The sequence below is a fragment of the Schistocerca cancellata genome, chromosome 5 (genome assembly GCF_023864275.1).
Source record: "Schistocerca cancellata isolate TAMUIC-IGC-003103 chromosome 5, iqSchCanc2.1, whole genome shotgun sequence".
Lineage (NCBI taxonomy): Eukaryota > Metazoa > Arthropoda > Insecta > Orthoptera > Acrididae > Schistocerca > Schistocerca cancellata.
This window is the reverse complement of record NC_064630.1, coordinates 130,115,398-130,128,897: the sequence shown is the minus strand read 5'-3', so window position 1 is coordinate 130,128,897 and position 13,500 is coordinate 130,115,398. Positions and strand designations below refer to the sequence as shown.

At 38.5% G+C, this 13,500-nt stretch overlaps 1 protein-coding gene across 4 annotated transcripts in view; it reads left to right on the top strand.

Moving 5' to 3' along the window:
- LOC126188233 (threonine--tRNA ligase 1, cytoplasmic) overlaps window positions 1-13,500 on the top strand; it is a 161,670-nt gene that overhangs the window by 38,580 nt on the left and 109,590 nt on the right. For all 4 annotated transcript variants that reach the window (XM_049929789.1, XM_049929787.1, XM_049929786.1 and 1 more), the window contains one exon: window positions 9,917-10,006. In XM_049929789.1, coding sequence (XP_049785746.1) covers window positions 9,917-10,006 — 90 coding nt within the window. The remainder of the gene's footprint in view (window positions 1-9,916; window positions 10,007-13,500) is intronic.

Below are 13,500 nucleotides of genomic sequence, written 5' to 3'. Positions count from 1 at the left end.
GTAATTTCTGTAAATTAAACTTCGAAAAATGTGTAGTTTCAGCACCTATTATTGTGATGTTATACAAGAGCCCGATTTTTGGTCACGAGACAGTCAGTCCACAGCTGAGTTTCAGACGAATGACCTGTGCTGGTCAGAACAACAACAATGCTTCAAATTAACTGTAGAATAAGTGTTAAACAATTAGGCCAAGTGTAAAAATAGTGACGGTGTCTGCTCCATATGTACTTGATTATTCTTCAAGAAATGTGAACTTTGTGGTTAGGTTTTACTCCTCATAGATGTTCAACAGGAAACCATTGTAGCAGTATGTGGATGTTTGCCAGCAAACTATTAATGAGGCTTATGGAAAGTTAAACAATAGTGCACTGGCCATATAAATGTGTATATGGGGGGTTGTGAAAAGTGAATCGAGCTCACAAACTGCAACAGTGTACCCAGAACAGATCATGGCCTCCTGATTGTGAGTTGAATGGAAGAGTTGAACCAAAGACTCTGAAGGTTCTGTGACAAGCTAGAAAGTGACTTCTTAGACTGTGCCATAGGGTCGAGAACTGTAGGGTCCCCTTAAATGGGGCAGGTGTGCACTACACATCATAGGGTACTACTCAGGTAGCTGACTGTGTGTGGGGTGCTTACAAGGGCTTTTTAGATTACAAAAATCTCCACCCAATCTAGATAACAATACATTGTGGGAAACCCAGAAGTGTCAGTTTTGGATCAAAAGAAAAGTCTCCCACAAGGGGGCGTATCAGAATACTAGTGGTTAACTGCCGAAGCATTCACAACAAACTGCCTGAGTTTGAAGTGCTCCTAAAAAGCACTGAACCTCACATAATACTAGAGACAGAAACTTGGTTAAAACCTGAAGTTGACAGTAGTGAGATCTTTGAAGAAAATTCAAGCAGTACTGGGTAATGCAAGTGGTTTATTTGTTGCAGTAGACAAGAAACTCAAATCCACTGAGATAGAAGTTGAAGCTGCTTGTGAGATTGTTTGGGCAAGGTTTAATACCAACAGAAGACATAAAATTATAATAGGCTCCTCCTAGCGATCAGCAGGCTCACCTCCGGACATAACCAAAAACTTTAGAGAAAAAAATAGTTTGCTTCTCTTTAGAGAAGACTTTAATTATCCAACAATCAGTTGGAACAATTATAGTTTTGTTACTGGTGGGTGTGACATGACATCCTGTGAACATTACTAAAGGCCTTGTTTGAAAGCTACCTAGAACAGATAGTTCAGAACCCCACTCATGATGGGAAATACGAGGGCTATCCACAAAGTACATTACATTTTGGAATTAAAAATAAATAAAGTATTGGAATTTTTTTATTATATGCAGATGAAAGCCACACTTAAATACTACTTTTCTACATAGTTGCCATTTAAATTAAGGCACGTATTGTAGCGATGGACGAGCTTGGAAATTCCTTCGTCGTAAAATTCGGCCGCCTGCCCCTTCAACCACATGGTTACCTCTTCTTGAAGCTGTGCGTTGTCGTCAAAACGCTGCATAGCCAACCACTTCTTCATTGCTGGGAATAAGTGGAAGTTGCTCGGTGCCAGGTCGGGACTGGACGGCGGATGAGGAAACAACTCCCACTTAAAAAAAGATTCGAGAACTTCACGAGTGGCATTTGCCGTGAGGGCCCGGGCGTTGTCGTGAATCAGCAAGATCTTTGAGCCCAACTTTCCCCTGTGCTTGTTTTGTATTGCTCTTCTGGGGTTGTGCAGAGTTTGGCAATACCTTTGAGAGTTTATTGTAGTGCCTCTTTCCAGGAAATCCACAAAAATCACACCTTTTCTGTCCCAAAAGAAGAGCATCCAGTCCCTAATGAATGAGGCAGGAACTGAAATTGAGGGTAGAAAAGCAAAATCTGAAATACTTAACTCTGTTTTCAAATGTTCCTTCAGAAAGGAAAACCAGGATATTGTCCCAATTTAATTCTCATACCACTAAAAAGATGAGTAAAATAAATATTAGTAACAGTAGCGTCGAGAAACAGCTAAAATTGTTGAAATTGAGCAAAGCCCCAGGGCCTGATGGAATCCTTACTCTGCACCCTATTTGCAGCTGAGTTAGTCCCTCTGTTAACTAAAATCTGTCAAAGATACCTCATACAAAAAGCCATGCCCAGTAGGTGGAAGGAAGCATGGGTCACACCTGTGTACAAGATGGATAGCAGAAATGATCCACAAGACTACCATCCAATATCCTTGATATCCACTTCCTGTATGATCTTAGAACATATTCTGAACTCAAACATAGTGAGGTATCTCATACGGAATGACCTTCTCCATGTCAACCAGCTTGAATTTTGAAAATATCGATCATGTGAAACGCAACTCGCACTTTACTCACAGGACATCCTGAAAGCCATGGATCAAGGCATCTGCAGTAGTTCTTGATTTCCAAAAAGTATTTGACTCAGTACCACACCTATACTTACTATGAAAAGTATGATCATATAGGATATTGGACAAAATTTGTGACTGGATTGAGGATTTCTAGCTTGGGGGGATGCAGTGTGTTGTTTTGAATGAAGAGTCATCGATAGATGTAGCAATAACTTCAGGTGTGTCCCAGGGAAGCTTGTTGGATCTTTTGCTGTTCCTGTTGTTTATTAATGATGTTGTGGACAATATTAACTATAACCTCAAATTTTTTGCAGATACTGCAGTCATCTACAACGAACTACAGTCTTAACAAAGCCGTAAAAATATTCAGTCAGACCTCGATATGATTTCTAACTGCTGCAGATATTGGCAACTCACTTTAAATGTTTAGAAATGTAAAATTATGCACATCACAAAACAAAAAAATATAGTGTCCTATGAGTATAATATCAGTGAGTCTCAGTTGGAATCTGTAAACTCATACAAATACCTGTGTGCAACACTTAGTAGGGACATGGAATTGAACAGTCAAATAGGTTCAATATTTGGTAAACCAGGTAGCAGACTTCAATTTGTTGGTAAAATACTAGGAAAATGTGGACCTGTCCTAGAATATTGCTCAAGCATGTGGGACACTTAACCAAATAGGACTAGCAGGGGATATTGAACATACATACAGAGAAGGTCATCACAAACGGTCACAGGTTTGTTTGACTTGCAGGAGTGTGTCAAGAAGATGATGAAAGAACTGAAATGGCAGACTCTTGAAGATAGGCTGAAACTATCCTGAGAAAGTCTAACAGTGTTTCAAGAACTGGCTTTAAATAGTGACTATAGAGTACACTACAACTCCCTACATATTGCTCCCTTAGGTACCATGAGGACAGGGATAGATTAATTACAACATGCACAGAGGCACTGAAATAATCATTTTTCCCATGCTCCATACATGAATGGAACCCTAGTAACTGGCTCATGTATCCTCTGCCATGCACTTCCTAGTGGTTCGCAGAGTATAGCTGTAGATGTAGAGCACTTAACATCTAATGCAATAGTGCTCTCTTGTGGTCCTTCTACCAGTCACAGTTATTGCAGCGCTAATCATTTACGCACCCACCAATTGTGTCTATATGTATGAAATTATTTTGAAGTTCGACTGTGTCTTCTGAGTGTTTCACCTTTTTTGTCAGGCAGTTTGTTTTTGCTTACTTAGACTAAGTATTTTAATGCAGTATTAGTTACAGAAAAGTTTTCTCCTTCTCACTTATTGTTTCTGCTGTTGGTTTAATGACTAACTTTTGATAGTTATTTATCATAGAGCAATAGTTAACCTAAATTTGTGACAACAGAATTATATTTCTGATGAACAACACTATTAAATTGTACAGTAATGTGTTTCACTGTGGTACAACAGGCCATATGCAATAACAGCATAATTCATGAAAAATAAATGAAGGTGGTTGCACTTAATTCTTGAACAAAACTGTGTGATATTGACTTTTTATTAACTTTTATTAGATTCTTTATTACTCAGATATGGAAATGTTATTTCAAGGTAAATATAGTCAGTGGGTTATGATTAATTGTTGTATGTTATGCTGCCTCTTTACAATAATTGCTCAATTTTGCTCTGTTTTGGTACAGGGCTACTTTTGGAAATCACTAATTAAATATTTTTAATCACTTGGTTTTTAGCATGTACAATCATGTAAATCATGATGGAAAATTCCTTTTGCAGCATACTACTGCTACAGCTAATCTCATAATAACTTTTTTCCTCTACTCTGTTAATTTATTGAATTCATTTGATGTTTGAAATATGTGTAATTGTTGGCAAACCAAATTGTAAGGCATGTTACTGATAGCTATAATAAGAAAAGTTTCTTCTGAATATAATTTAACATTATGGTATGGAAAACAAATGAATGGAGTCATCATTTACACTCTCAATTGAGCCTTCCATGTTGGATTTGTTTTCACTCGTACTTAATGTATTTTTTATTTTTATTTCTTTTATTTAATCCGTCTCATAGGTTTTATTGGAAGTATGTTGTCAGGACCCAGAACTTTAACTGTTTTGGAAAAGTAACGAAAGTAATTTATTAATTTTCTTTGTTTTTATCAAGTAGATGATTTTAATATCAATATTGTAACACATTTCAATCTATTGGTTTCTTCATCCCACCATGAATATTAAGGAGTTGAACAAAGTGGCTCAGTGGTTAAGACCTGTGCTTGCAATGGAAGACAGAAGGTTTAGATCCACACCAGCCGTTTGATAAGTTGTTTAATGCAAATGCTAGGGGTTATTTCCTAGAAAAAGATACAGGTGCCGTAAATCCTCCCCGCATATGCACACATGAGCAAGTGTGCGCGTGCGCGCACACACACACACACACACACACACACACACACACACACACCTCCCTCTTTCTAAGTTTTTTTCTCACCCTGAGTTTACTAAAATCGCTGTTTCTGATGACTTTGTCAACAGTGGAATGTTATACCTTCTTTCTTTCTTTCCTTCCTTCAAGCAAAAGACAATAGAAATATTAAACAGAAATTATATGACATTGTCAAACAATGGAAACTCCTCATATGAATATCAACAATTAGGAAAAGATGGATTGCTATATTCCTTACAGAAGACACATTAAATTGCAGACAGGTATGATTAAGACAGTGATGCAAAGCTTTCGTCCTCAGCCTTCTTCAGCAGAAGAGAAACACACACCACACACAAGACCACCAACTCTGGCTGCTAAGGCGTCACTGCCGGAGTTGGCGGTCATGTGTGCATGAGGTATGCTTGCTTATATGTATGAGAGAGCTGTGGCCAAAAGCTTTATGTAAGTGTCTTTTAATTGTGGCTGCCTGCAACATAGTGTGGCTTCTTTACAGTAAGTAGCGATCTTATCTTTTGCTACATTGTTTATATTACACAATACAAGAAATAATAAGTAAATCTCAAATAGCACAGTTCATCAAGCACTGATAACTGATTTTTTCCTCCTCACAACTTCTCATTGTAAATAACCTTGAAAATGTGCTATTTGAGGGTTTCCCCATGTAATAACTACAACTATAGCGTTCCTTGGCATTGTGTTCACTGGTACTAAGAAAACTTTGCTAGTTTCAGTGAGGCAACTTCTGTCATTTGTAGCTGTGACAAACAAGTGACTACAGCTACCCACAATTGCCTAAGAACCTTTCAGGCAGTCTCGGAAATGCATTAAAAGACCCACCATAAATATTTTGAGTGTTAATTGTCGCCTAAGAACCTTTCAGGCAGTCTCGAAAATGCATTAAAAGACCCACCATAAATATTTTGAATGTTAATTGTCATTCCCCAATCTCTTACCTGTCAGTAAACAAAATAGAAGTGGATTAATAATCTAAAATTTCCAAAGTTGTCTCCAGGCAAATCTTTTACTGTGATGAAGTGTTCTTTGGCAAATATTTAGTTCACCCGTAGATTCACACAATTGCAAATGCATTGAGCAATGTCAGGGTTTAATTTTTTCCTTAAAAAAAAAAACACGTAACCATAAAGTTTGTGATATTTTTAGTTTGCACTATCAGTTGCATTAAAAGCCAGTTTAATATTGCTTTTCATACAATATTTTTAATATGATTTTATTGAAAATAGTTCCAGTGTTTAAACATTTCTCTCACTATTTAGCAAAGATAAATTGGGAAACAATATTTTGTCATTATATTCAGTAAAAAGGGTAGACAGATTGGTACTATTCCCACTGAAAAGCCCCTAAGAATTTTCCCACGATAAACTTCCTCTTCCATGAGGGGGTTTTCTATTGTATTAATAATAGGATGTACAAAAACAAAATGGTGCATCCTTTAGGGTCATTTTCCAATGTTCTTATGGTTCCCTTGAAAACTCCATTTTTGATTCTTGCTCCAGCGCTCTTGAACTCTAATGACATTGATAGTACATCAAACATAAACCTTCTTTTCTTTTTGAAAGAATGAAGTTGCTTCTGCTAGCAGCCGAAGAAACATGTATTTATACTCTGCCTTTCACAGACAGTGTATTGCCGGTAATACTCCCGATGCATACATCATGGACCGATTCAAAGTTTCAATTTGTCACTCTGTAGAGCTAGGAAGGGAAGGAGGAAAACGGACAACAAACTGGAATTATGAGTTGGTCTTTAAGTTGTGCATGAATAGCAGTGATTGGTGGTGCACTGCCTATAAATAGTAGTGTTTCCAGATTTGAGTCCCAGCCCAGCATATAGTTTTAACTTGATGCAAAAATATTAATATTGCACATATGCCATTTATAGTGTACATTATCTCCAATTCATTTTTGTTTGTTTTGTCGACTTTTAATCTTGCTTTGTGTGCTGCATCAAAATTTGTGGCAGTGCTACTGTCAATATTTCTTCAGAGAAAGTAGTTACAAATATTTAAGTACCTTTCAAAAAGTACTACACGCATAATTTATCTGCCTTACAACCCTAATCTTGTCAACATGCGTAAACTAGCACATCAATGAAATAAATAATTTGTGGAAATTTCCAGGTGGGAGAGGCTTTATATTGCATTATTGGTTATTGCTCTGATATATGTAAGGCCTTGGGAGAGCCAGTCCTGACAAAACTCTACCATCTGGTGAGCAAGATGTATGAAACAGGCGAAATACCCTCAGACTTCAAGACGAATATAATAATTCCAATCTCAAAGAAAGCAGGTGTTGACAGATGTGAAAATTACCGAACTATCGGTTTAATAAGTCACAGCTGTAAAATACTAACGCGAATTCTTTACAGACAAATGGAAAAACTAGTAGAAGCCGACCTCGGGGAAGATCAGTTTGGATTTCGTAGAAATGTTGGAACACGTGAGGCAATACTGACCCTGTGACTTATCTTAGAAGCTAGATTAAGGAAGGGCAAACCTATGTTTCTAGCATTTGTAGACTTGGAGAAAGCTTTTGACAATGTTGACTGGAATACTCTCTTTCAAAATCTGAAGGTGGCAGGGGTAAAATACAGGGAGCGAAAGGCTATTTACAATTTTACAGAAACCAAATGGCAGTTATAAGAGTCGAGGGACATGAAAGGGAAGCAGTGGTTGGGAAGGGAGTGAGACAGGGTTGCAGTCTCTCCCGGATGTTATTCAATCTGTATATTGAGCAAGCAGTGAAGGAAACAAAAGAAAAATTTGGAGTAGGTATTAAAATCCATGGAGAAGAAATAAAAACTTTGAGGTTCGCCGATGACATTGTAATTCTGTCAGAGACAGCAAAGGACTTGGAAGGGCAGTTGAACGGAATGGATAGTGTCTTGAAAGGAGGATATAAGATGAACATCAACAAAAGCAAAACGAGGATAATGGAATGTAGTCGAATTAAGTCGAGTGATGCTGAGGGAATTAGATTAGGAAATGAGACACTTATAGTAGTAAAGGGGTTTTGCTATTTGGGGAGCAAAATAACTGATGATGGTCGAAGTAGAGAGGATATAAAATGTAGACTGGCAATGGCAAGGGAAGCGTTTCTGAAGAAGAGAAATTTGTTAACATCGAGTATAGATTTAAGCGTCAGGAAGTCATTTCTGAAAGTATTTGTATGGAGTGTAGCCATGTATGGAAGTGAAACATGGACGATAAATAGTTTGGACAAGAAGAGGATAGAAGCTTTCGAAATGTGGTGCTACAGAAGAATGCTGAAGATTAGGGTAGATGATATAACTAATGAGGAGGTATTGAATAGGATTGGGGAGAAGAGAAGTTTGTGGCACAACTTGACTAGAAGAAGGGATCGGTTGGTAGGACATGTTCTCAGGCATCAAGGGATCACCAATTTAGTATTGGAGGGCAGCGTGGAGGATAAAAATCGTAGAGGGAGACCAAGAGATGAATACACTAAGCAGATTCAGAAGGATGTAGGTTGCAATAGGTACTGGGAGATGAAGAAGCTTGCACATGATAGAGTAGCATGGAGAGCTGCATCAAACCAGTCTCAGGACTGAAGACCACAACAACAACATATGTACTGTATGAAAACAATTTGCAAATAGCCCTTGCCTCAATCAGATGACTGCTATGCTATTAGATAGGCCTACTCCATATACTTTTGCCATACTATATTCACAATACATGAAGCAGTTTAAATTTGAGAGCATGTTACAGATGAATAAATTAGGCTTAACACTGTCACGGGGGCTGTTAACTTCTAATCTTTAAATGAGTGTTTCTCAATATTCAGTTGATATTTAGTAGATTGCCACTCAATGGAATCATCATCATCATCATCATCATCATTAGCAGCAGCAGCAGTCATTGAATGTGCATTGCTTAAGGAAGTCCTCCTAGAACTCTTCATCCAGTAAACTTGCATGATTCCTAATATCTAACCAACTTCCATTAAGTTGTTGTCTCAGTCTTCCCTTATTTCATGGAATAAAGTTGAGAACTTCCTTAGGTCACCTTCAATCTACTATCATTAATACCTGACCCATTCACACATATTTTATTTTTCACTCTCATGAAGTTCTTACATGCGGTGTTAGTTTATCTAAACTAGAGGCAAATGGTACAGTGTTATCAGAAAAACAAAGAATGTTCAAATATGTCGTATTCCATCTTCATTTTCCCAGTTTACACATCTGAAAACTTTCTGCAATATGGAATGTCCTTGCTGAATTTTTTCCCCCTTCCAGTTGTTTTTAGTGGATTCTTCCCACAGACTTCAGCACAGCAATGCTCTGTCTCTTGCATCTTTGACTACACTCTCTGTTCCCATCTTTTCTGCTAATTCTCCTCTGTTTGTTGTCTTTTCTTCAACTCCTGAAAGTTGTCCTTTGCAGTATTAGTACCATTCATTCCAGCACCTTGTATATTTTACTCTGTTAGCAGCACAAGCTCTCTGAGTCGCCTACTTCATAGTCTGTACTGTATGCTTTTTCAAACCAAATGTTATATCCCTACCATATTCTCTTTGTGAGCAGACTGTGTATCCATAATTTCTGTAGAGCGTCTTTTCAGTTATTTCACCTACCTCAACCCCTACCCCTCCCTTCTTTGTTTATCTTCCCAGACATAGAAAATCCCGAGTTTCTCCCTGACATTCATTTATATTGAAACCTACAAAATAGCGCACACCTTTCTGAACAGTGGTTGAGGAAGTGCTTTCACAGTGCAGATTATTTTTTTTACGAAGAGTTCATTGAGGGAATGTGTGGAGACTATTCTTAAATATGAATCCTATGATGCAGACGGCAATGATATAGTTTTCAGATACATGCCTTTTCTGAAAATCTTTTATCATTTAATAAACACTTACTTTTATATTTCATTTATTTGTAGCATGAATTTACCACACCTAGATTAAAACTGATTTTCACAAACATCACATTATAATAGCAATAGCTGTATGCAGATAATGTGATGCTAAATAATATGATCATGTAACAACAGTAGGAACAAAAAATAAATAAATTGTAATGTTTCAGAATTTTCACTTTAAATCATTCTTCCTGTTGATTCTCAGGCAGCAACTGTGAAGCCAAAAAAGGAGAAGAAACCTGCTGGAACCAAGACAGATGTGGCAGAATTAAAACCATGGCCATCATATATTCAGGTATTTTATAAATGTCTGTTGTCACCCTTTAGCAGCTCTTCAGTTTCAGAAGAGTGGAGATTAAAAATTACACTACACTCTGTTTTTGTATGAAGTCTTTCATTAGTAATGCAAAACTTGTAAGCTGTTGGAGAAAACTTTGTTAAGATCTGTCATTACCACATAAAAATTGACTAAACATAGAAAAGTTTGTCACCACTTGGATAATACACATGATAGCACTTGGCACTGCCATTCTGTTTTGTAAACGTTTAAATCCAGTTGTGTACTTCAAGCAATTGTTACATCATGTGGCACAGATTTTTCAGCAGTTCTCACACTGGGAGTCTCTTCAGATTGATAAGAGCTGATGAATGCCTGTTTTTATATTTCTTTAACTGTTCCAAACATTCTCCTACTTTAAGTGTTGGAATCAAACTTTGTGGATGAGTATGCCTATTGAGAACATTTGTGCTAGCCATTTTTTTTTTATTTCAGGTGTCTCAAATAGTCAAGAATTTTGTGAGTGCCCTTAATCATTTAAATTGCTAGGTAGCCACGTTGTTATGGTTACATGAGCTTGTCCATTTCACAGTCTGAAAAAATCCAGCAAATAATTGCATTCCCTTAGTTTGTATGCCATGTCCAGCATAATATGTGTACACTAGCGAGCATTTGAACCAGAAACAGCTGTTGCATTTGGGGGGGGGGGGGGCGTATTATGCTTCTGTACTGTTGCAAAAGTGAATGACTAATGCAGCATGCCACTGGGACATAATTAGACCTCAGATTTGTTTTTGGCATGACAGTGGAGCCTTATGTAGTTACAGGTGGAATACCTAATACTTATTCTTCCACTGGGATTATATTAGCTTACAGTTCAAAAATCATGCAAAAAAGTACCCATTGTTCCCGCAGTTTGCATTTTGTTCAGTTGTGCTGTGCTTCATGGTTTTAGGGGTAACTAATCGGTTCTGAGCTTACAGCTCAGTGTGAAATCTGGTGGGTGTAATCACAGAACACCTAAAGGCAATTTGTAGGTCATAGACATACACAGTCAGTTTCTGTGTGAAACAGCCAGAAACATGCTTTCATTGATTGCCTTGAGTAATTAATGGATGGCCAGAAGACTCCTCACATTAGATTGTGGCCAAAAATTTATATCACATTTCATCTCCATTATCAAACAAGGTTATGTTTTGACGTACCATTGAGAATACCTCTATAAAGAGAAAGCTACCATAAGCAGAGTCAACTGCTGTGGCCAACAACTTGTTGATAATGGAGCATCTCAGAATGTAGTGGAAGGTAGATGAGCCACAGTGCTGCAAATCAGTTGTGAATTCAATATTGTCTTGATATGGGGTACAGAGGCTGTGCCCTGCATGTGTATTCACCGTACATCATGGAAATATTGTGATGTTGGTTCAGGAGCACTACTGTTGGATGCTCGAAGTGTGGTAAATCAAATAGGACTGTCAGTCATTGATATTTGTGTCATATACCCTCCACTATGTACTATACAGTTGCAGGCAAAAATACAGGGGGAATCACCAAAAATTTGCACACCTGTTATTTTGTCAATGGTTCAAGACTCGAAACAAGGTTTTTGGCAAATAATAGTCGACAGAGAGGCACATAATTTTATTTTATAGCTAATACTCTTAACTTGTGAATCAACTAAGATATTAAACCAACTATGTTCTTTTTTAAATGGATTGAGATAAATTTTTTGACTGCATTCAAAAGTTCGTGAATTTATGAATAAGTAATATAATGATTTTTTGGTGTTGACATTTAAACTTTTTGTATATATATATCTGAGAAGTGTGCCAAAATTTCAAGGCACGGTGGCTGAAAATTGACTGTTGGTGTGTAACCCCCACCAAGTGCGGCTCTTGTGCCACCCAGTGCTGTTATGTCAAGCTGCTCAACTGTTTACCTTTTTCCACAAAAGTTGTTCACTTGAACATGAGTAGGTACACGGATTTGGAATAGTTTTCCAAAGTGCTTATGATTCAATATAAGCCAGCATATAGTTTGATCTACAGCATTCGTAGCTGGCATTGTATCTACAGGGTGTTTCAAAAATGACCGGTATATTTGAAACGGCAATAAAAACTAAATGAGCAGCGATAGAAATACACCGTTTGTTGCAATATGCTTGGGACAACAGTACATTTTCAGGCGGACAAACTTTCGAAATTACAGTAGTTACAATTTTCAACAACAGATGGCGCTGCAAGTGATGTGAAAGATATAGAAGACAACGCAGTCTGTGGGTGCGCCATTCTGCACATCGTCTTTCTGCTGTAAGCGTGTGCTGTTCACAGCGTGCAAGTGTACTGTGGACAACATGGTTTATTCCTTAGAACAGAGGATTTTTCTGGTGTTGGAATTCCACCGCCTAGAACACCGTATTGTTGCAACGAGACGAAGTTTTCAACAGAGGTTTAATGTAACCAAAGGACCGAAAAGCTATACAATAAAGGATCTGTTTGAAAAATTTCAATGGACTGGGAACGTGACGGATGAATGTGCTGGAAAGGTAGGGCGACCGCGTACGGCAACCACAGAGGGCAACGCGCAGCTGGTGCAGCAGGTGATCCAACAGCGGCCTCGGGTTTCCGTTCGCCGTGTTGCAGCTGTGGTCCAAATGACGCCAACGTCCACGTATCGTCTCATGCGCCAGAGTTTACACCTCTATCCATACAAAATTCAAATGCGGCAACCCATCAGCGCCGCTACCATTGCTGCACGAGAGACATTCGCTAACGATATAGTGCACAGGATTGATGACGGCAATATGCATGTGGGCAGCATTTGGTTTACTGACGAAGCTTATTTTTACCTGGACGGCTTCGTCAGTAAACAGAACCGGCGCATATGGGGAACCGAAAAGCCCCATGTTGGAGTCCCATCGCCCCTGCATCCTCAAAAAGTACTGGTCTGGGCCGCCATTTCTTCCAAAGGAATCATTGGCCCATTTTTCAGATCTGAAACGATTACTGCATCACGCTATCTGGACATTCTTCGTGAATTTGTGGCGGTACAAACTGCCTTAGACGACACTGCGAACACCTCGTGGTTTATGCAAGATGGTGCCCGGCCACATCGCACGGCCGACGTCTTTAATTTCCTGAATGAATATTTCGATGATCGTGTGATTGCTTTGGGCTATCCGAAACATACAGGAGGCGGCGTGGATTGGCCTCTCTATTCGCCAGACATGAACCCCTGTGACTTCTTTCTGTGGGGACACTTGAAAGACCAGGTGTACCGCCAGAATCCAGAAACAATTGAACAGCTGAAACAGTACATCTCATCTGCATGTGAAGCCATTCCGCCAGACACGTTGTCAAAGGTTTCGGGTAATTTCATTCAGAGACTACGCCATATTATTGCTACGCATGGTGGATATGTGGAAAATATCGTACTATAGAGTTTCCCAGACCGCAGCGCCATCTGTTGTTGACAGTTGTAACTACTGTAATTTCGAAAGTTTGTCTGCCTGA